A 25349-nucleotide genomic window follows, 5' to 3' on the forward strand; every position below is an offset into this window, starting at 1 on the left:
TGTTGACATCAGGCTGTTCCGGAGGAAATCGGCGCAAGCGCTGACTCATTGTGACATCACTGGCATATGGGCAGATACAGAGATCTCCCTATATGGGCATATATAGACAGATATCTCCGTACAGGGTTAGGGTTAGGGTTGTATATGGGCATAAAAGGGACACAGACTGATACAGAGATCTCCATATATGGGCATATGGGCAGATACAGAGATCTCCATATATGGGCATATGAGCATAAAATGGACGCAGATAGAGTATATGGGCAAGTATATGGGCAACCTATAACTCCATATATGGAGACATCTAGCTGCTGACATCAGTAAATCGGCGCAAGCGCTGACTCATTGTGACATCACTGCAGTGCCGGGCCTTGCCTCGACCCGACAGATATCTCCGTATATGGGCATAAAAGGGACACAGGCAGATATATGGGCATAAAAGGGACAAATCAGGCTGTTCCGGAGGAAATCGGCGCAAACGCTGACTCATTGTGACATCACTGGCATATGGGCAGATACAGAGATCTCCCTATATGGGCATATATAGACAGATATCTCCGTATATGGGCATAAAAGGGACACAGACTGATACAGAGATCTCCATATATGGGCATATGGGCAGATACAGAGATCTCCATATATGGGCATATGAGCATAAAATGGACGCAGATAGAGTATATGGGCAAGTATATGGGCAACCTATAACTCCATATATGGAGACATCTAGCTGCTGACATCAGTAAATGGGCGCAAGCGCTGACTCATTGTGACATCACTGCAGTGCCGGGCCTTGCCTCGACCCGACAGATATCTCCGTATATGGGCATAAAAGGGACACAGGCAGATATATGGGCATAAAAGGGACAAATCGGCGCAAGCGCTGGGCATAAAAGGGACACAGACAGATATATGGGCATAAAAGGGACAAACTGAGATCTCCATATATGGGCATATGGGCAGATACAGAGATCTCCATATATGGGCATATGGGCATAAAATGGACGCAGTCACGCAAACAAATGGTCAAAACAGATCCTATGACAACAGGTATAATGGGGTTTGCATTAAAGGGCGGGCATTCATCCCCTATTTACATTGTTCCCGAGTTGGCCAGGGCGCCGACTAGACGCTCGGCCGAGCTTCTAGTTTGTTTCTAATTTGCTTAGCCTCCACCTCCATCTGCAGCTGGCTTACTGTTCTGGGGCTGCTCACTCAGTGCTCTCTCACTCTGCCTCCCTGTATAGTAGACAGAGTCATTTCCTTCTTTTATTCTATCAACATTTTTGCTATCAACATGTCCAAGGAGAAGTCTAACGTCCTTGGATCGCTCTATATATGTGACGTTATAGACTGCGAGGACCCAAGCTTCGTCCCCTCTATCAAGAAAACAAAAGACTATTTTTAATGGCGATGGTCCTGTCTGTGGCTGTGAAGAAAAGCCCAGATCAAGCTTGGCTTTGCCTTTGCCACAAACCACAAACCAGCCCCGGCCCGCGCCGTTCCCCCGTTGCCCAGGTCTCTCTCCCCGGGCAGGGAGCAGACAGTGTCCCCGCCGCCCATGGAGCCTCCCTCCTCCCCGGCCGCTCCAAGTCCCAGCGCCGCTAAGCGGCCGCCGCTGGCCTCCTCCTCCTCCTGCTGCTCCCCGGCCCGCAGGGGGTCCATGCCGGTCGGACCCCCTTCCCTCCTCCTCCGTGTCCGTGATAGACCGCCTCTCCTATCGCTGTCCCACCCCCGGTTTTCCCCTCCCTGTCCGCGGCTAGAGTGAGCTAAAACACCCCGGTCCTCCCTTCACTATCCCCGGCTATAGAGAGCTTAAACACGCCGCCTCTTCTATCACTGTCCCCGGCTAGAAAGAGCTCCACACCCCGCCTCTCCTCTCACTATACCCGGCTACACGGGGCCGCTGCTGCCTGCTGCGCTGCAGATGAAAACGCTCCAACCAGGAGGAAGAGGAGCGGGTCGAGCGACCAGACCGAGCGTAGGTGCCCGACGTAGGTGCACCCTCTCGGGCTGCGCTCGCGGGCCGCTCGCGGGGCGCCCCGCGATCCCCGGAGCTCGCGTGGCGAGCGAGCCGGGCTCCCGGGCTCGCTCGCCCCGCGAGCGCCAGGGCTCGCTCGCCCCGCAAGCCGTCAAAAAGTTTGGGAACCACTGTTCTATACTAGGCTATGATGTCCTTGGTTCATTATCGCCAAAATAAACATTGTTCTACCGTGAGTGATACGTAGTATGCAGTGAAGAAAAGAATATAGCCTGGTTTATGGGCTGTTATATTTCATACATTTTTATACATTATACATAAATACAATGCGGGTGGGGTTGATTGTCTAATGTAGATTAACGTTCTCTAATGTCTGGTCTAGCAACGGTCGCCCTGTGTCATTTGACAGTAGGCTTATATCATACAACATAGGCCTACAGTAGGCTATAATCAGAGCTGCAACATTATCCTATTTTTGTATTGGCCCAATATTAACATTATGTGTTTTGTCAACGTTGGAGAGGAGAGGAGGGGAGGGGGGAGGGGGAGGGGGGAAAAACCCCACTAGATGCGCCCCTGAGCAAACAAAGGCCGTTTTGGTATTGCAGCTGGAGAGCCTCATTATAGTAGTAGTCAGGCGGAAATTCTGGAAAAAGGCCTTCTATAAGCAGGTTAGAGGCATTTGGGGGTAAAAGTGGGTAACCAGGCCATTTTACATAATTCAGGGGTGCAGAATCTGAAAAACCTGGTTACCAATCAAAATCTTGAGTTTTTGACCTTCTAATTTGCATAACAAAGTGGCTACCGAATTGTACATTTTGAACTATTTATTCAAGCAATATTTCTCTTTCAAAAAACTTTTCATTATTTTATCATATAATCAGGGTTTTGCGAACACCCAGGACAGTTTTTGAGTTGCTTGATTCAGTTTATATTTAGATATTTGATATTCATTGTATCAGACACGCCCCCTTCCTATACAAACCCATTGTAACTTCAAACTCCATTTTAACCATGATAGATTTAATGAAAACACCCATCCTTTTTTCTGGTAAAATGAATATCAAATATCTAAATCTAAACTGAATCAAACAACTCAAAAACTGTCCTGGGTGTTCCCAAAAGCTTGATTAGACGATAAAATTACTAAAGGTTTTTTTGAAAGTGAAATATCCCTTGAAGAAATAGTTTAAAATTGACAATTATGCAGCTATTTTGTTATGCAAATTAGAAGGTCAAAAACTCAAAATTTTGCTTGGTAACCATTTTTTTCAGATTCAGCACCCTTGAATTGTGTAAAATAGACTGGTACCCAACTTTTACCCCAAAATGCCTCTAACAATCACATTTTTCAGAAATACCACTAGACTATAGAGCTAGAAGAAACTATAAGGAATGGTCAGAGTGTTTGTTGGGGGTTAAGACCTGTCTAAGACTCAATTTTGAGCATATATTTATACAAAAAATATGGTTTTAAAAGCATGGTGTAGGCCCTTTAAGATGTTTGTTAGTTCTGAATCCCATAGGAACATTTTATATTTGGTAATGTCATATTAATATCATATTTTGGGTTTGCCATCACTCCTTCAAAAATGTTTTCTTGTATTTGTTTTTATATTTTTTTTAGTCATTATGCCAATTGAAAAAAAGAAAGAAAAGATACAGATGCTTAATAATCTGAGGTGACTATTTACAGTATTTATATTTCTAATTTTCTGAATAAACAATGTGGGGTTACAATTTTAAAAAGGATAGAATTGTTTATGCACATATGCACCTGTACCCTTGCATTGTATTTATGTTTAAATAAAGCTACAGCAAAATGATTCGATTATTCCCAAATAGCTTTGCTTTGGAGTCGATTGGTATAGGAATTGAGAGTTGAGATTGAGAATATGGTATTTCGTTCAAATGTGCGACGGGAAAAGCTTCCAAAAACACTGATACTGAACACTGACTAGAAAATACTAGAGTTTAAACTGGCCACGCAACGGCGCTTCTGCAACGATCTGGCATCGTGTGGAGAGAAGACCAAACATTTATGGCCTTCTGGTGATGAGCTGTAGGCAGGCAGGTGAGGGTGATGAGGGAACTGGAAACAGGTGTGCCTGCTGGTATGATTGGCCGAAACGACACCGGAAACAGGTGTCTATTTGGAGCCCGCCTACTATTTCACTTCCGCCTCCATGTTATAAAGACTGTGTGCAGATGAGTGCAGTTTGTATTTGTCTCTGATTTGGTGCTGAGATTTTGCCTCTGACAAAGAGTAACTGAGACATCATGAGAGCTGCTGCAGTCTTCTTGTTGGTGCTGGGTCACCTGGCTCTGTGTCAGGGTAAGTCTTCAGTCCACTTTCCATCTCCTGTCAGCATGCATTTTCATTGATTTTTGAATATGTTATGAATCACATTATTTGGTTCAGATTTTTCATCCAATGATAATTGTGGGCTCGCTGGAAGCGAGCACACGTATGTTCTCATTATTTATCTAGTATATTTGTGTCTCTTCAACTTTAGCACGATTCAACTCTTGTACATACATACACCTAGAAACACCATTCAAACTGTGGACTTGTGTGCTTGTACTTTTCTTTTTGAAATGCTTGTACTTTTCTTTTTGAAATCTTTTGTAGTTTTTGAAATGTAACTTTAAGCACCAAATGCATTTCCAATGGGTTTCACAAGTCTGGAGAGGATGAGAGGCCCATGTTTTTGTTAAGGCACTGCAGATGCAATTCTTACACTATAGATATTCTTTTTATATCACCAAGTTTGCATGGTCTGCTCTCCGATTTGATCTAAGCTGTGTGATGTATACATTTTGAGTTAACCCATGTCCCTCTAGTAATTGGCACACCTGCCGATGGCTAGCCTGTCAGTTTGGCTGCTCAGTGGTGCTGCAAAGTAACTAAGTACATTTACTATACAAGACTGCTCGGTGGTGCTGCAAAGTAACTAAGTACATTTACTATAAGTGCTTACAATGCAATGCGTACAATTTTGAGGTACTTTACTTCATATTCCATTTTTGTTACTTCTGCTCCACTACAATTACAGCATTTGACAGCTTGAATTACTTTGCAGATTTTATTATTAATACAAAACATACAGTAGATGAACCACTTAATACTTTGGATAAATAGTACTTTGGATAAATAGCTGATCTACAATGTGCAGTGTTGTGAGCTTGTCGATCTGCTTTCATTCCTGTTAGCAGCAAGGGTGTGCCTGCTTTGTTAACATGATCCCTTTATAGGTGAGCAGGGTGGGGCCTCATTGGCTTGATGGCACTTCATTGGAGTGCACCTGGATAGTTTGTACTTTAATCCATTATTTTTTTGTCTTTAAGCGAGCCCAACTTGTTTTGGATGGAACAATATTTTCTAGTCAATATGATGTTGTATTCCTCCCAGGTTGGACATGTACCCAGGGCCCACCGCTGAGCATGGCTGAGCAGGTTGATACTGGCCTGGGACAAGTGGTCGCTATAGACACAAACAATCATGCCTATTCTCTGAGTGGCTCGTCCTGGATCAAACTGCTAGATGCCGACCTGAAGCATATCTCAGTGGGAGACGCAGGGATATGGGCGACTGGGGTTTCAGACTTAATCTACAAATATGTGGACGGCAGCTGGGCACAAGTTCAAGGTAAAAAAGAAACGTTTTCAGCTCCTTTGTACTGTACGTCATTAGAAATGTGATGAATCCTCACATGCCATTTACAATACATTCTGGGAGATGATGTAGTATTTGGACTGTTATTGACACCATTGCACCATACTTATATCTTTTGTTTTTATTATTGCCTTTAGGGGCGTTGATCCAGGTGGATGCTGGAGGCAATCATTTTGCTGTGGGAGTTAACAAAGGAAACGGCATCTATTGTCTTAAGCCTAATTACACTATGACCTTCAATGGTCGTGGCTCTGCTGTACAATGGGTTAAAATACCTGGGGGTCTGAAGTACTTCAGCTGTGGCCCATATGGATGCTGGGGAGTCAACAGTGCAGACAACATCTTCTTCAACCCGGTAAGATTCTGTGGTCGCAAATGAATAGCTACATGAAGATGAATAGATACAGTAGAACAAATAATTCCTCCTTATAAAAACTCTTAAAGTGATTTTAAAAGAGACACAGATTTGGTGAGCTCAAGCTGAGCTCTTCAGGTCATTCCAGAGCCAAGGGTCAACAAAGGTACGATCAACCTTTGTCTTTAACAGCCAGCAGAGTCTGAAGATCTCGGGCATGTACACAGTTTCCGAGTAAATATACCGCTCAAAGAAATGAAGGCAGTTTCAGAGTAAATATACCGCTCAAAGAAATGAAGGGAACAAAATGTTCCCTTAATTTATTTGAGCATGGTATAGTACCGCTCAAAGAATTAAGGGAACGTTTTGTCCACCTGCTTGCCCCCTGTCAGCATTGAGCAATTTATTTTATAGGGGGTAAACGTATGGGGCCGATTTACTTTATACACGTCCTATGTTCAGTTCAATGGCATTCTTTGGGATATGAAGATGAGCAATAAATGTTTTCTTTAATGTGTTTGTGTATACGTATATAGCTCAAGTCTGCAGACGACTGCTCATTCTCAGGCTGGGAGCGCATTGGAGGAGCTCTCAGCATGATTGAGGTGGGAAGTGACGGTCTAGTCTTTGGGGTGAACCAGATTGGTAATGTTTACGAAAGGTGAGCAAGGGCAAAATGTAGGCTACTCTTTAGTGTCTTTAAACCTCATTGTTTTACTGTTTTGTTCTATAGTGGATTTTAACTTTTGTATCGTAAACCACTTTGAACTGCACTATGAATAGTGAGTTTATGAATAGTGAGTTTCTGTAGAACATATTAAATAATCACACTTCAATTGACATAACAATTCCAACCCTTGTCTATAATGCAAGGGAAAATTTATGGCCAGCCGGTGATTGTTGAGAAATAAACGGACGTTGGTGCATTGTCTGTTTCTCACTTCAAATGTAAAAAAAAAAAAAAAGACATTTGTTGTCTGTCATGTTGGCTACGGATAACATTGGATGCAGTGCAGTAGAATGCTAATGCTTTGAATGGGCCTGCTGTGTCCTGCAAGTGTGCCCAAGTTTTAACAAAATAAAGGCCGGGCGTGTGATGTGTAGCCCCAATCTCTCCTGACGCTCCGGCCCTGACCCAATGGCATGGTGTGTGACTAACATTTATACATCAATATTGACTAACATTTATACATCAATATTGTGTCCCAAATCCCAACAGAACTGGCATTTCCAAAGGACTTCCTCAGGGGAGCGGTTGGAAGCAGCTTACCTTCAGCGTCACCATGAAACACGTCTCATACGATCTTGGTACCATTTTTGGTGTGACCACTGGTGGAGTCATCATGAAGTGCACCGCATGCACTGCATGAGGTGACCGCTGTTCAACAGACATCCAGAGCTCTTCTAATGAAAATTAAATGCTTATTGAAAATGATGCATTATTAGATCATCACACTCTGTCATCAGGGATGTGACATTTTGGGGAGTAGGGAATGTTTCCTTTCGGGTATGGTAACCTACAATATCGTTGCTGTAAACATATGGTGTTTAATCAAAATTGAATAAACTTCTAATCGTCATCCAAACACATTTGAACTCTTTATTTTTGATTGCCACTGCCAATCTTGTCAGGTAATCCTTGTTTGTCTGATTCCTTAAGACCTTGGAGTATAAAATGGAACCTCCTAGCTGCCATGTGATTTATGCAGTTACTATGAAAACTGTCACATCTTGTCAGTGATGTCATCAATATTAAGTATTGCTGCATTACAAGTTGGATTTTATAAAAATAAACTTGTTTCACATTCAAAAGTGTCAAAGATTGGAGTAAACAACTTGAACCAAAAACATTGGCAGCCATCTTTAATTCACATTTTCGACCAGATGCCATGGGAACGTGCTAGGATCCGGCAACATTTGAAATCAGCCTACGTGCAAATGTTCACTTTCTGCCGGAAGTGGACAACTGAGCCAATTTGTTACATGATTATTTCCCTGACTAAATAAGCAATAGGCCTATAGCTGATCTACAAGTTCACAACACATTGATGTAGAGGGGTAAAAAAGGGCAGACCAAGTACCGAGCCAAAGTTTACAAAGTGAGAATTTGTTAAACATCTGAAAACGCAACACATAAATCCAATCCTGTTCTGCAGGCTACAACAATGGGGAGAATATGACCATTATGTTGTGAAAGGGATATTAGGCTACAACAATGGGGAGAATATGACCATTATGTTGTGAAAGGGATATTATGGATGTAGGCCTACATTTTAAAGGAGAATTTTGGTCAGTATTGTCCATTTTGTTCGACCCCACCACAGCCCACAAGGGGAGCAGTGGGGCTCCCTTTTTTCTCTGCTGTTTGTAAACACACTGTTGATCAGCGTATAACCAGTAGATAAACTATTTATGATTCAGTATAGCACAAGTTGCCTAATTTAAATTTTACTGTATAACAGATTTATCATTGAGAAATATAATGCTTTATGCTGCTGAACTGAATCCAAACCATTGTTTAGTGGCAAGAAGGTAGCAACAATTCAAGATCACATCAGGACAATTACTGATTGTCCCAAGTGGGGCTCTCGTTGCCAGACTGGCTTTGGCAGCCTTGGCGGCGGTGGTGGACTTGACCAGCTCTGGATCCTGGGTGATGTCTTCATGAGGCAGTATTATTCCATCTTTGATGTCGGTGCCCAGTCTGTTGGATCTGTGTAATCAAGCAACCCGATGGGTCATCGATAACTATGACTTCCTTATGGCTTCTATGTTACTCATGCATGGCTGTAAAAAAGCATTTCGCACTCGCCTATCAATAAATGCACCGAATATGTGTGTGTAAATCTGTGTCTGTATCTAGTGTGTACCCTGTATATCTTGACTTCAAAGTTGGCACGTGCATCGCAGAGAACCCAAGGTAGTGTAGTACAAGTGCCTAGTTGGAAGTCGGTCTGATCAGCAAGTGATATTGCATAACTGGAGTGGCGGGCATCACCCTCATGTATAGAAAAGAACAAGAAGCATAACATCTTGAATTCCAATATGGCCGCCATGGCAAAACTTTAAGATGTTTGTTAGTTCTGAATCCCATAGGAACATTTTATAGTTGGTAATGTCATATTAATATCATATTTAGGGTTTGCCATCACTCCTTCAAAAATGTTTTCTTGTATTTGTTTTTATAATTTTTTTAGTCATTATGCCAATTGAAAAAAAGAAAGAAAAGATACAGATGCTTAATTATCTGAGGTGACTATTTACAGTATTTATATTTCTAATTTTCTGAAGAGACAATGTGGGGTTACAATTTTAAAAAGGATATAATTGTTTATGCACATATGCACCTGTACCCTTGCATTGTATTTATGTTTAAATAAAGCTACAGCCAAATGATTAGATTATTCCCAAATAGCTTTGCTTTGGAGTCGATTGGTATAGGAATTGAGAGTTGAGATTGAGAATATGGTATTTTGTTCAAATGTGCGACGGGAAAAGCTTCCAAAAACACTGATACTGAACACTGACTAGATAATACTAGAGTTTAAACTGGCCACGCAACGGCGCTTCTGCAACGATCTGGCATCGCGTGGAGAGAAGACCAAACATTTATGGCCTTCTGGTGATGAGCTGTAGGCAGGCAGGTGAGGGTGATGAGGGAACTGGAAACAGGTGTGCCTGCTGGTATGATTGGCCGAAACGACACCGGAAACAGGTGTCTATTTGGAGCCCGCCTACTATTTCACTTCCGCCTCCATGTTATAAAGACTGTGTGCAGATGAGTGCAGTTTGTATTTGTCTCTGATTTGGTGCTGAGATTTTGCCTCTGACGAAGAGTAACTGAGACATCATGAGAGCTGCTGTAGTCTTCTTGTTGGTGCTGGGTCACCTGGCTCTCTGTCAGGGTAAGTCTTCAGTCCACTTTCCATCTGTCAGCATGCATGCATTTTCATAGATTTCTGAATTATGTTATGAATCACATTATTTGGCTCAGATTTTTCATTCAATGATAATTGTGGGCTTGCTGGAAGCGAGCACACGTATGTTCTCATTATTTATCTAGTATATTAGTATCTGTCCAACTTTAGCACGATTCAACTCTTGTACATACTTACACCTAGAAACACCATTCAAACTGTGGACTTGTGTGCTTGTACTTTTCTTTTTGAAATCTTTTGTAGTTTTTGAAATGTAACTTTAAGCACCCAATGCATTTCCAATGGGTTTCACAAGTCTGGAGAGGATGAGGGGCCCATGTTTTTGTTAAGGCACTGCAGACGCAATTCTTACACAATAGATATTATTTTTATATCACCAAGTTAGCATGGGTCTGCTCTCCGATTTGATCTAAGCTGTGTGGCGTATCCACGAGTTTCCAACGCCCCATAGTGCATTGCGCAGACGTCTGCACCGAGCTTCCGCCGCCGATTTACAAGCTCACAACGGGTTGCATCTGCGACGCAACGTGAGCTTGTATGTCTGCTGTTAAACCCGGAATTTTGGTCCTGATAGTCTCCAGTAAACTCCCGGGGAAACTTGTGGATACATTTTTGAGTTAACCCATTTCCCTCTAGTAATTGGCACACCTGCCGATGGCTAGCCTGTCAGTTTGGCTGCTCAGTGGTGCTGCAAAGTAACTAAGTACATTTACTATACAAGTGCTTACAATGCAATGCGTACAATTTTGAGGTACTTTACTTCATATTCCATTTTTGTTACTTCTGCTCCACTACAATTACAGCATTTGACAGCTTGAATTACTTTGCAGATTTTATTATTAATACAAAACATACAGTAGATGAACCACTTAATACTTTGGCTAAATAGCTGATCTACAATGTGCAGTGTTGTGAGCTTGTCGATCTGCTTTCATTCCCCCTGTTAGCAGCAAGGCTGCCTTGCTAACATGATCCCTTATAGGTGAGCAGGGTGGGGCCTCATTGGCTTATGGCACTTCATTGGAGTGCACCTGGATAGTTTGTACTTTATTCCATTGTTATATTTTTTTTTTTGTCTTTAAGCGATGTTTTGGATGGAACAATATTTTCTAGTCAATATGATGTTGTATTCCTCCCAGGTTGGACATGTACCCAGGGCCCACCGCTGAGCATGGCGTTGCAGGTTGATACTGGCCTGGGACAAGTGGTCGCTATAGACACAAACAATCATGCCTATTCTCTGAGTGGCTCGTCCTGGATCAAACTGCTAGATGCCGACCTGAAGCATATCTCAGTGGGAGACGCAGGGATATGGGCGACTGGGGTTTCAGACTTCATCTACAAATATGTGGACGGCAGCTGGGCACAAGTTCAAGGTAAAAAAGAAACGTTTTCAGCTCCTTTGTACTGTACGTCATTAGAAATGTGATGAATCCTCACATGCCATTTACAATACATTCTGGGAGATGATGTAGTATTTGGACTGTTATTGACACCATTGCACCATACTTGTATCTTTTGTTTTTATTATTGCCTTTAGGAGCGTTGATCCAGGTGGATGCTGGAGGCAATCATTTTGCTGTGGGAGTTAACGAAGGAAACGGCATCTATTGTCTTAAGCCTAATTACACAATGACCTTCAATGGTCGTGGCTCTGCTGTACAATGGGTTAAAATACCTGGGGGTCTGAAGTACTTCAGCTGTGGCCCATATGGATGCTGGGGAGTCAACAGTGCAGACAACATCTTCTTCAACCCGGTAAGATTCTGTGGTCGCAAATGACTAGCTACATGAAGATGAATAGATACAGTAGAACAAATAATTCCTCCTTATAAAAACTTTTAAAGTGATTTTAAAAGAGACACAGATTTAGTAAGCTCAAGCTGAGCTCTTCAGGTCATTCCAGAGCCAAGGGTCAACAAAGGTACGATCAACCTTTGTCTTTAACAGCCAGCAGATTCTGAAGATCTCGGGCATGTACACAGTTTCCGAGTAAATATACCGCTCAAAGAAATGAAGGGAACAAAATGTTCCCTTAATTTATTTGAGCATGGTATACTGTAGTACCGCTCAAAGAATTAAGGGAACGTTTTGTCCACCTGCTTACCCCCTGTCAGCATTGAGCAATTTATTTTATAGGGGGGATAACGTATGGGGCCCATTTACTTTATACACGTCCTATGTTCAGTTCAATGGCATTCTTTGGGATATGAAGATGAGCAATAAATGTTTTTCTTTAATGTGTTTGTGTATACGTATATAGCTCAAGTCTGCAGACGACTGCTTATTCTCAGGCTGGGAGCGCATTGGAGGAGCTCTCAGCATGATTGAGGTGGGGAGTGACGGTCTAGTCTTTGGGGTGAACCAGATTGGTAATGTTTACGAAAGGTGAGCAAGGGCAAAATGTAGGCTACTCTTTAGTGTCTTTAAGCCTCATTGTTTTACTGTTTTGTTCTATAGTGGATTTTAACTTTTGTATTGTAAACCACTTTGAACTGCACTATGAATAGTGAGTTTATGAATAGTGAGTTTCTGTAGAACATATTAAATAATCAAACTTCAATTGACATAACAATTCCAACCCTTGTCTATAATGCAAGGGAAAATTTATGGCCAGTCGGTGATTGTTGAGAAATAAACGGACGTTAGTGCATTGTCTGTTTCTCACTTCAAATGTAAAAAAAAAAAGACATTTGTTGTCTGTCATGTTGGCTACGGCATAACATTGGTTGCAGTGCAGTAGAATGCTAATGCTTTGAATGGGCCTGCTGTGTCCTGCAAGTGTGCCCAAGTTTTAACAAAATAAAGGCCGGGCGTGTGATGTGTAGCCCCAATCTCTCCTGACGCTCCGGCCCTGACCCAATGGCATGGTGTGTGACTAACATTTATACATCAATATTGACTAACATTTATACATCAATATTGTGTCCCAAATCCCAACAGAACTGGCATTTCCAAAGGACTTCCTCAGGGGAGCGGTTGGAAGCAGCTTACCTTCAGCGTCACCATGAAACACGTCTCATACGATCTTGGTACCATTTATGGTGTGACCACCGGTGGAGTCATCATGAAGTGCACTGCATGCACTGCATGAGGTGACCGCTGTTCAACAGACATCCAGAGCTCCTCTAATGAAAATTAAATGCTTATTGAAAATGATGCATTATTAGATCATCACACTCTGTCATCAGGGATGTGACATTTTGGGGAGTAGGGAATGTTTCCTTTCGGGTATGGTAACCTACAATATCGTTGCTGTAAACATATGGTGTTTAATCAAAATTGAATAAACTTCTAATCGTCATCCAAACACATTTGAACTCTTTATTTTTGATTGCCACTGCCAATCTTGTCAGGTAATCCTTGTTTGTCTGATTCCTTAAGACCTTGGAGTATAAAATGGAACCTCCTAGCTGCCATGTGATTTATGCAGTTACTATGAAAACTGTCACATCTTGTCAGTGATGTCATCAATATTAAGTATTGTTGCATTACAAGTTGGATTTTATAAAAATAAACTTGTTTCACAAGTGTCAAAGATTGGAGTAAACAACTTGAACCAAAAACATTGGCAGCCATCTTTAATTCACATTTTCAACCAGATGCCATGGGAACGTGCTAGGATCTGGCAACATTTGAAATCAGCCTACGTGCAAATGTTCACTTTCTGCCGGAAGTGGACAACTGAGCCAATTTGTTACATGATTATTTCCCTGACTAAATAAGCAATAGGCCTATAGCTGATCTACAAGTTCACAACACATTGATGTAGAGGGGTAAAAAAGGGCAGACCAAGTACCGAGCCAAAGTTTACAAAGTGAGGATTTAATTTGTTAAACATCTGAAAACGCAACACATGAATCCAATCCTGTTCTGCAGGCTACAACAATGGGGAGAATATGACCATTATGTTGTGAAAGGGATATTATGGATGTACATTTTAAAGGAGAATTCCGTCAGTATTGTCCATTTTGTTCGACCCCACCACAGCCCACAAGGGGAGCAGTGGGGCTCCCTTTTTTCTCTGCTGTTTGTAAACACACTGTTGATCAGCGTTTAACCAGTAGATAAACTATTTATGATTCAGTACAGCACAAGTTACCTAATTTAAATTCTACTGTATAACAGATTTATCATTGAGAAATATAATGCTTTATGCTGCTGAACTGAATCCAAACCATTGTTTAGTGGCAAGAAGGTAGCAACAATTCAAGATCACATCAGGAAAATTACTGATTTTGCAGATATGATATGAAATCCCATAACCTGAAATCACCCCACTACTGGTGGGCGAGATGTAAAGGGCTTATGTTTGGAGTCCAATAGTGTTCCACCAGTATTTAGTTTAGGCATTCGCATGAGTGCGTGTGTGTGTGTGTGTGTGAGTGTGTGTTTGGGGTTGTGGGTGAATGGGTGAATGTAATGCACATTGTAAGCGCTTTGGATAAAGGCGCTCTAAATGCAACATTTTTATCTTTTTTCCAAGATTCTGCTGTTATCAACTACAGTGCAGTAGCTCTGGCAAACGGCCCGAGTCTACATCTTGCCAGGTGGAAAATGTGGATATCAACATTAAACAGAACACGGAGGCATGAACATCAAATCATTTGATCTTAATGTCAATATAAGCACTTCCAAAAAAAACTTTGGAACCTTGTATCCCTATTCTTGGGGGAACATTCGCTGAAAATAGCAGATCTACAAGCTCACAACGCGTTGCAAAACGACACGTTGTGAGCTTGTTGATCACCTATTTACAGCAAAGCGATTTGGTGTAGATTCATTAAAAACAAGAGTGGACCATGTACAAAGCGAAGCCAGGTCAAGTTTACCAAGTATAGAGGGTTTAAGTGGTTATCTTATTTATCTCTATATTCAGAGATATGGCCATGTAATTCATTGTTGTATCACACATTTCTTATCTTAAGTTACAATTTGATTACACAGAAAGGCATTCTGGGGATACAATGGACTGTATATAAAGATTCTCTCACCATATTTTCCACTTCCTGAGTCTTAACAGCAAAGTTAACAACCATGAAGTGGCTTGTTGTCCTCTCTGCCCTGGTGGCTCTCTCTGAATGTCTCCACAGGTAAGAACCACCTGGCTGAATGAAGCCATCTTTACGTTATTGTATAATAATCGGAATGATTAGAGATCAGAGGTTTTATTTGTTCACTTATACAATCACATACTGTATATCTGCACGTTGTTTTGCACATAAGATTTAACAGGGTATAACCCAAGTAAAGATAAAAGTAAACGGTAAAAAAGTAAATTTCTGTAAAAAGATGTTTTTATTTCTTTATTACAGAATGTGATGGGAGAATGATGTATTAATCGGGATATAATATACAGTGTACAGTATTGTATAGTGCAAAGGTACAGAAATTGTGTTATAGTAAGCTTGTAAAGGAAAAGATGAAAATCTCACCATGTATAAGCCATTTTGTTTTACCTTATCAAGGCTATTCAGACAATGTTAAAAGGTTGCCCCATGTTATGTACACACTCAACACATTTTTACTTTGTAAACATGATGTCTGTACAGTGCCTGGTTGTCAGGGTGCACAGCTATAAGAATACATGTTCACAGGTTATGATATTTGAAATGTGTCTATGCAGTCTGTGCATATACTGTATCGGTATGCAAACTCAAAAACCAAGTCATGCTATTAGGTCAATGTTTACACTGTCGGAGTAAAATAAGCACTTGTGACTTTGCTGCGTTGCGTACAATGTGAATAAATCTCATTCAGATTCTAACCTCTTTATCTATTGCACTGCAAAGGATAGCAAAAAAGCGCCCGCCATTATAACTGATCATTTGATGTGTGCAGGGTGCCACTGATCAAGAGGAAATCTGCACGGGAGGTCCTGCGGGAGAAGGGTCTGTTGGAGGAGTACATCAGAAAGGGGTTGACATATGACCCCATGGCCAAGTTCCTCCAGTCAGGCACTCAGCCCATGTACAACGATTATGATGTAAGCAGAACCACAAACTTTAAACCTGATTTACACTTCATTGTACAAACCTTGCCGAAAATAGCAGATTGGCCATCCAACTAAGAGTAAATTAGACTTTAGTTATTGTCTAATAATCACCCTCTTTGACATTGTAAAAGCAGGTGACACATAAATCACCCTAATAGTCAGTGTCCTTTGATCATATAATGTTCAATAATGTTATTCTACATTTCTGCCAAGTCACCACATTCATTACATTGTCGTGTGTCACTTCCAGATGTCCTACTATGGAGTGATCTCCATTGGCACTCCTCCCCAGTCCTTCTCTGTTGTTTTTGACACTGGCTCGTCCAACCTCTGGGTGCCCTCTGTCCAGTGCCAGGCCTGCCGTGAGTACAGTTAACTTCAAAATAAAATAAAAATAGTCTACTTCATTTGTCACATAATTACGGTACAGTAGATGTAATTCCTGGCAAAGGAAGTACAAACAGTTGTAAGGGGCCTGGGCGCAAAAATGGATGCGGGTGCCCCCTGGTTTTAAGGTCCAACCCCTGCAATACCCCTTCCCATTTCAACAATAGACCGTTTGTCAGCCTTCTGATTGGTCCCTGAGACTCGCTACCGGGAGTGGAGTTATGCAGTGGGAGAAAGTGGCTTCAGTCTTTCACGGCGGTGCGCATTGCGGAGCACGGCCAGTACGGCGCTGTGCGATCATAGCGATTTCGATCATTATAATGAATAAGCTTCAACAGACTAGTTCACATGAACCTTATCAATGTAACTAAGATTTTCGATTGGGTACATATATTTTAAATGGGCAGAATTACGACAGCCAGCCTATTATGCAGTGGATTTATAGGCTGGCTGACAGCCTGCACGGTGCTTTCTCTCTCTGTATCTCTCCTCCAACTTTTTCAGAGGATTAAACTAATTAAAACATGTATTTTGGGGGGCAAACCCCTGTTTTGCAATGTAACTACTGTACTTTTTTCTTCCCTTTTTATTAATATCACGTAGTGTTTTAGAGATGGACCGATTGCAAAATTCTTGGCCGATACCGATCCACCGGTTTTATGAAGGTCTGACCTGCCAAAACCGATTTTTCCGATACCGATTTCTTTAGCTAAGAACTAGGAAATAGGGTTGCTCCAATACCCTTTTGTTTCAGGCCAAGTAGGCCTACAAGACATACTTCAATTTGAGTACCAATAAGCTAGAAGAACACTAATCCCAAATCAATCACAATAGTACAATATCCAAATTCACAGACAATATCCAGTCTAATATGACCGTCTGGACTAGGCAGGAGGAAAGCAGGTGACGCATGCTTTTTCCCCCCCTTCTTTTTGGAGACGACATTGACACAGGATTATGGAATATATCCTTACATTGCAAAGGTAATCGGCACCATCTGTATTCTGTAGGCTGCCTCTAAGTAGACTGGCTGCTACTTGCTAATGTTTACGTCACAGGACCGAGCATCATGCTGTGCAGTGCAAGAGATACAATTGGCCGATTTTGGCATATTTATGTCAGTGACCTGCCGATCACCGATTTGGCCGGTTTGATATGATACCTGCCGATTTCTGATATTGGCCGATACCGATGTCCATCCCTAATGTGTTTCTTTTGGTACTTTAAATAGCTATAATGAGGCTATGAAAAATCTTTTTTCCCCATCCACTTCCATTATAAAAGAATCTGCCCTGGTAAATTCGTCCCACCTAGTAACAAGAGCAAAATGGGGCGGGATTTTTATCATACGGTCTATTGTTCAAATTACTTTCTACCAGCTTTAGTTTGTAGAAGAGTCTACTGGCTTCTTAGAACTAACATTTTATCTTAAACTATCAAATATATAAATATAATATTAAAGGTGTATTTCACTTTCAAACACTTATGGGGTAACTCCATTTTAACCTTGTTAGATTCATTGAAAACACCTATCCTTGATTCTGGTGACTGATATTGTCCTTATGCGTGAAGGTGTTTCAATTATGTTTTTCATAAATTCGTTATTAAGAAATTGAAAATAAAAAATAAATTGTAGGGGAGAATATTCTTATGTTCAAGACGTATAGGCCTACAGTGCCAAAAGGTGAAGTGGCCTGTTAAAGCCCAGAGAGACTGATTATAAAAATTAGGGGTGAAGGACCTTCCTCAAAATCATTCATCTGTTTGTATTAGCGAGTGGAGACACTTGTTTTAGTCACTGTAGGTGAGATGTACTTGGTCCAATTTACCATCTCTCAAATGCACTGCTAAAAACGACAATGTTTTACAGAGATGCACAGCAGATTCAATCCACAGAAGTCTTCCACCTTCACGCGGCTTGGCAAGTCTCTGAACATAGGGTACGGTACCGGCAGCCTGACTGGATATCTGGCCAGTGACACTGTTGAGGTAACCAAAAGTAACATTCACACTGTACCTGTCCACCGACAAATAGGAACTTTCATTAACAGCTAACCTTGGTTTCCAGGTTGGTGGGATTTCTGTGGCCCAGCAGGTGTTTGGACTCGCCCAGACGGAGGATTCCTTTTTTGAGTATCAGATGTCCGATGGTATCCTGGGACTTGCTTACCAGTCCCTTGCCAATGACAATGTGGTGCCTGTCTTTCAAAACATGATGCAGCAGAACCTGGTGTCTCAGAAACTCTTCTCTGTCTACCTGAGCAGGTAATGAAATAGTGGGCGGTAAATGAGTTAACAGAGCCGAAATTTAAAAGTATGTTGTTTCCGCGAGACCTGACAGACGCTTCTCGCCCTTAGGGCGTCTTACTTGTTATATATACACTATGTATGTGTATACCATATATATTTAATAACAAATATCCACATAGTATGTACTATTATGTGTTCTTTTCCTCTGATACTAATTTGTCTCACCTGCTCCCTTTAGCAACTCAGAGAAGGGCAGTGAGGTGATCTTCGGTGGGATTGATGAAACCCACTATACCGGACAAATCACCTGGATCCCCTTGATCTCTGAGACCTATTACGTGATAAATATGGACGGGTGAAAACATATTCCCCTCTACTGACAAAATTCACAAATTTCACAAAATTACACCAGCAAAACCTTGCCTACACACCAGGACACTGCTATTAATTCTGCTTCTGCTGTTGCTCCCAACAGTATTATCATCAACGGAAAGACTGTGGCCTGTACTGTTGATAGTGGTGGCTGCTGGGCTATCGTTGACACTGGCACTTCTCTTATTGCTGGCCCAACCAACGACATATACAATATGAACACCGGGGTTGGAGCCGACACCTACAGCGTGAGATACTTTTAGCTTGTTTTATTTTTATGTGAAGATTCTAATTTCAAAAGAGAAACAATAACTACTGTTCCTGCTAAAAACACATAACATTCCTTATACAGGGCAATGTGAACTGCCAGAACATCCAGAACATGCCTGATGTGACCTTCACTCTCAACGGACACGCCTTCGACATCCCTGCCTCTGCCTATGTTCAGCAGGTCAGTCTACATACTCTAATGTACTCTGACCATAGAGTATATATAATAGAGAATGGATAGCCCCGCCCCCAGCTATTCATTTCAATGCAAGTGCTCAGTGGCGTTTTGAAGCATGCGGAAGTAGCTGAATCCAGGTAGGCTACATTGTGGGGGAATTAGCCTTATTCACGGCCCGCCCACCTACTTCCGTTTCTCAGTTTTCCCCGGGTGCTGACTTCAATTTAGAAGGGGAAACTATACTGGACTTAAAGCCAACAAATCATTATTTCTAACAGTAAAGTAAATTATAGTGCTTTGCAGTGTTGGGAAGAACGCTGTTACGTTACGTTACGTTACGTAATGAAACTACTTTTCTCGGTAACTAATAACGTAACTCGTTACCTTTCCCATTTCAATAACGCCGTTCTAGTTACCGTGGTTTTAAGTGGCAAGTTACTTTCAGAGGTCCAATCTCCGCAGCGGAGAGCAGACTGTGAGAACGGCAGCGGTCAGCGGAGCCTCCCCTCCCCTGCCCTGTCATAAACTTCCCCTGCATGCCTGCATGTGTCTGTGGTAAATCTCACAGTAGAGTGAAAGGCATGCCTGGTCTAGCACACTAACTTGATGTGCTGTAGAGGAGCAATGATTGGTTGACCTAGCTTAAACCTTCAGGCTAAGCCAATCAGAGACGGCCTTGGGCGGGTCTTAAAAAATACACACACACTCGAAGCCAGCGCACACACCAGTGTTGCCAGACGTACGATAATTATCGTATTTGTACGATAATTTGACCCTCTGTACGATGTACGATCAATAATTCCAAAAATGCCCAAATGTACGATAATTTCGGCATATCACCAAAAAGAGCGTGAATTCGCTATTTTCCCTGGCTGCTGATCTGGGATCAGGTTTGGCTTCTCAAAATAAGCCAGGAAATCAGTCAATCTGACCCTAGATCTGTACTTGGAGGCATTAAAAACACCGGTTGCATCTTTCCAGACCAGTTTCAGGCTTTTATTTGTGTAAGCTCCAGGAAGTTGCCTACCTCCACGCAGCATATCTGATGCGTTTTTATCACGCAGGAGTCTCAAACAAGGTTGTTTCTTACACTAAAGACGCATTTTTGGTGAAATTACGTTTTTACGCAAGTGATTTCTCTTTTTTTGGCTGTGTACGATAGTTTCATGTCAAATACGATAATTCTGAGGCTCCGGTACGATAATTCAACATTTTCCATCTGGCGGTGTCAGGCATAATCGCCTATAACATTTTCGCCAGGTCTTTTCGCGGGGCACTTTTGCCGTGGAGGAGAGTCTTTTCACCTACCTGTCTGAGCCATTTCGCCTACCCTCAATTCTGCTGTCAGACTGTCCATGTTTTCATATTATCTCTTTGTCATTTAAATATTAGAGTGACTGTGACAGTGGTGTTACATGTCAAACCTACACACGGCTATCCTATGCACTCCATAGTAATCACACAAATACAGAGCTATTGGAATCAGGTGCGCCCAAATAATTAATTAATCCATGTCCCGATACTATACATTCTTTGGTGCAGTATTGAACAGTATTGTAAAATGAACAGTATTGTAGGCCTATATTGTTTTAACATTAGGCTATACAACATATAGGCTATTAGCCTATATAGGTCTATATAAGATATGCTACACCTAAATAGCCTATAGAATCAACCTTGCCTGTCAACAGGCATAAAAAACTATTTTGCCATTTTTTAGGAATAAAATGTGATGTAAATAATAAATGTCAAGTAAACTGTTAGATTCACTTGACACCACTGTCACAGTCACTATAATATTTAAATGACAAAGAGATAATTTGCAAACATGGACAGTCTGACAGCAGAATTGAGGGTAGGCGAAATGGCTCAGACAGGTAGGTGAAAAGACTCTCCTCCAAGGCGAAAATGCCAGGCGAAAGGACCAAATGCGTGTAGGCGAATATGTTATAGGCGAAAGTGCTGGTGACCCATCTGGCGACACTGGCACACACACTGTGTCACATAAACAGTGAAGAGAAGAGACATGGAGGAGAGTTTTAGTGTCTCCAAATGCTGACGAGATCTCGAGACAACAGCAGCTTTGCAACTTGGAAACATTATTTTAACTTTGTGGAGATAAATGGCGCTAGAATCTACTCCACCAAAATCGCCACAGCATGTCAGATTGATTGCCAAGCCACGTAATGCAAGTGCTAGCTAGATTAGCCCCATATAGAATCTCACCCGTCGCTGCGTCCAGGTCCTGTTGTGCTCCGACGCAGCGACGGGTGAGGTTCTATATGGGGCTATAGCTAGATATGAAACATGCTTGATCAACAATGCTTTCCATCGCAACCTTTGAGTAGAACTAGTCAGTGTGCACAGCACAAAGTTCACAACTTGGTTTGAAAAAGGCTACAATGATTATATTCCTGTCAACATTTCTAAACATATCTTTAGCTTTATTGTTCCACTGCATTTCTATGCATAATAATTGCTACAATGACAGGGAGTTGTCTTTTTTCTTTATAAGGTCATTATTGAAGCCCCCTTGCTTTTTGGCAACGTTTTTTAAATCATTTTTTAGAAAAATGTTATAATTAGTTTTCCTGTTCTTTTTTCACATTAACATCACCATTAAATCCTATTGTTTAGTATTACAATGCCATTGGCCACGATATTTGCATATAAATACCCCCCACAGAGAATGACATTCACACTTCCCAGAGAAGTTGAAATTCCAGCTTCTGGTTGAACAACATCTCACTTCTTAACTGAAGCTATTCCTCACTAAAATGCGAATTAGAACATGATTTATGATTTATGGCTATAAAACATTACAAAAACTTTTAAATTTTTTTTAAATTACATTTTCCTGTGATTAGGACTCCTACAACACCATCTGATATTTTTTTTTTGGGGCCAGTAGAAATTAATTCGGGCCTTGCAGGGCAAAAAAATAAAAAATAAAAGTGTAACTGACTTTTTCCAAAGTGTAACTGACTTTTTCCAAAATGCTTCGTTTTGATTATATATATTTTTTAAAGTAAAGTAAGGTAACTAGTAACAAGTTACTTTTATAATTTAGTAACTAGTAACGTAACAAGTTACTTTTTCAGAGCAGTAACTAGTAAAGTAATAAGTTACTTTTTTAAAGTAACTTGCCCAACACTGGTGCTTTGTGCCGTTTAGTATCTTGTGTTCTTGATCATGCTAGCCGTATTTTATACTTTACTATTCGGAAATTGCATTAAATTTGCGATTTCTGTGCTAACTCCATAGGCTATGGTAGGATTTACCCCTTCAAAACGGGACTTCAGCACCCGGGGGATGCTGAGTGGGCGGGTCGTGAATAGGGCGAATTGGATCATCTGGATGATCCACTTTTTCTTACATCGACGAACATCTGACGTCACGACCTTCACGAACGTCACTCGACGTCCATTGAACCCCATAGCAGATCCCAGCGGCACGCTCTTTTGCTCGTGCATGTATTTTTCACCCCGCCTGCAGTTCCAACTTTGGCCAGTAGGGGAGCTTCAATATTACCAGCCGTTCTGGGGGCTTGACTCTGACACACAAACATGCACATGCATGGTGCAGACAGTTGCCGATGAAAAGACAAGTACACGCACACACATTCGCATGTGCACATGCATACACACCACTTGCAACGCTGTAAATTCTTTATGAATGCACACTTTCTCCTCTCTTTCTTTCTCTCTCTCTCTCTCTCTCTCTCTCTCTCTCTCTCTCTCTCTCTCTCTCTCTCTCTCTCTCTCTCCATAGGGGAACGGTGGTTGCAGCACTGGCTTCCAGACGGGAGGAGGCCAGTTCTGGATCCTGGGAGATGTCTTCATTAGACAGTACTATACCATCTTTGACGTGGGGAGTAGTAGAATTGGACTGGCCAAGTCTGTGTAATCAAACCAAGCATCCTGATGGATAATCAATAACACTATGACTTCCCGTACAAGGGCTGTTTGATTCATGCATGGTTGTTAAGTATACTTTCACAAATGGTTATACTAGTAAATGTGCTCTATTTGCTTTTGAATAAAATATAGTGTAGCAAGTAATATTTATTGACCTTTATTTAGGGAAGACCATTGTGAGCACATGCACTGGCTCACTGGCAGGTAAGCCAGTAGGATACAACAGCAGTGGCAACTGGCAAGCGGTGGGAGGAATTAATCGTTATAGCAACTAAATAGGGGAGAAGAAGGGTCAAAAGATAATTGACTACACTAATAAAAAAACAAAAAAATGTTTGAGTCTGTTTGGGAACAGTATACACCATACACATATAGGAAGCTGATAAGGCATTAGTGATGACCACATTGTTCTACTCTAGGTCTCTCAGCCTGTGAATAAGACCAGATTTACAAAATAATATCAAAAGTATTGAAATTTGAGAAAATCCTAGAGAGTTTGAGACAAATCCTTTATATTTTACATCATCATTCATGTACAGTTATGACTCACCCCCCTCCCCCAACCCACAGCACAGCTGGTCCATTTCAGATATCAGATCACACACTTTTTTTTTTTAACTTACAGAATCCTTGTCTAATTTACTAAAACAGTTCACATTTTAGAATATGTATTGTCTTTATGTCCATATTTTGATGTTTTGATATCGGTCTTAATTTGTTTCTCTTATGGTTTCCTCCGCTGCTCCTTAAGCTCCGGTCAGACTCCTGGTGCTGTTATAGTAGTAATCAGGGGCGTCACAAGGGGTGGAAAAGTGGGACTGGGTTACTAGGGCCCAAGGTGGAGGGGCCCTAATTATTTCATACTTTAGCTCAGGGGTTCCCAGACTTTTTTGGCTCAGGGCACCCCTATAAATATTATTTTCATCCCAGGCACCCCTACATATATTAATAATTTTCACTCCTAACACCTTATATTTATACCATTATTTTAGCGATTATGTTGCGAGGAAAATGTTGAGATAATAGCCATTTTGATTAGAACTGACTTGTACTTCAAGTTTAAAATGATACTAAATATATTTTTAAATGTCCAAATGAATTCCAATTTATTATCAAATTATCTCGCGGCACCCCTGGACTGCCATCACGGCACCCCAGGGTGCCCCATCACCCACTTTGAAAACCCCTGCTTTAGCTATTGAAAAAATAGCAGATACTGTATACAAGCTCACACTCGGTGCTCACACTCGGTGCCGTGCTGCGAACTTGTAGATCTGCTATTTTTCAACATTAAAGCACAAAATATTGTGTAATAATGCATTCCCAGTCTAAATGAGTCAAAACCCCTCCCCCTATGAAGAACATTCACGGGGGCCCCACAGTGAATCCTTGCACCCAGGGCCCAGAATTTGGTGCGACACCCCTGAGTGCTGTTATAGTAGTATAATGATCTTTCTCTGCTGTGGAGCTGGACGGATCATAGTGGGCAGGGACCACTAGAGGGCACTGGGCCAGTTTTAGGGTGTTATTACAGTAATCCAACGCTCCTCTGTCACTGCGTTTCTGCTCCAAGTTCTCAATGTTTTTCTTCCACGACCACAATTTTCGAGGGGCTGAGGGGGAATTGTGTAAATCAATCTGACAATGATTTCTTTCTATGCGATCCTACCATTTGGACCCACGACGTATGATGAGTATTTTCCCTCATCCTGTCATACTGTATATCGCAGGAAACTGGGAAAGGCTCTTGACCCAGTCAGCAGCCATGGTTGGCAATTTCCGCCCAGTAATTCTTTCTTACAACAATCCACCCGGCAGGAGCTGACAAGGCTCATTGTCCGGTTACTTGTACGACTAAGAATAAATCAGGCCTTACAGTCCAACCTGGTGGCTCAGTTACCTGAGATGCAAATCATACTCACATACAGGTTCAACATGAGGCCCTCAATTAGAGACCGACCCATGCCAGATTTTGGAGAGTCCTCCCGGACCACCGCTGTTATGACCGATACGTTGTCGATAGTGCAGGAGTT

General features: G+C 41.6%; 1 protein-coding gene across 1 annotated transcript; it reads left to right on the forward strand.

The window, feature by feature from the left end:
• Positions 1–9859: 9859 nt before the first annotated feature.
• Positions 9860–23305, forward strand: LOC308289943 (pepsin A-like; the record flags this gene model as incomplete). The annotated part of the gene is made up of 13 exons (XM_080731723.1): positions 9860–9914; positions 11087–11323; positions 11488–11705; positions 12211–12335; positions 12891–13019; positions 15789–15933; positions 16193–16304; positions 18200–18318; positions 18398–18594; positions 18818–18934; positions 19055–19199; positions 19304–19402; positions 23171–23305. The coding sequence occupies 13 exons, from the start codon at positions 9860–9862 to the stop codon at positions 23303–23305; spliced, it is 1833 nt and encodes a 610-aa protein (XP_080587849.1).
• Positions 23306–25349: the final 2044 nt, after the last annotated feature.

Source organism: Nannobrachium achirus (assembly GCF_963921795.1).
Source record: "Nannobrachium achirus genome assembly, chromosome: 8".
Lineage (NCBI taxonomy): Eukaryota > Metazoa > Chordata > Actinopteri > Myctophiformes > Myctophidae > Nannobrachium > Nannobrachium achirus.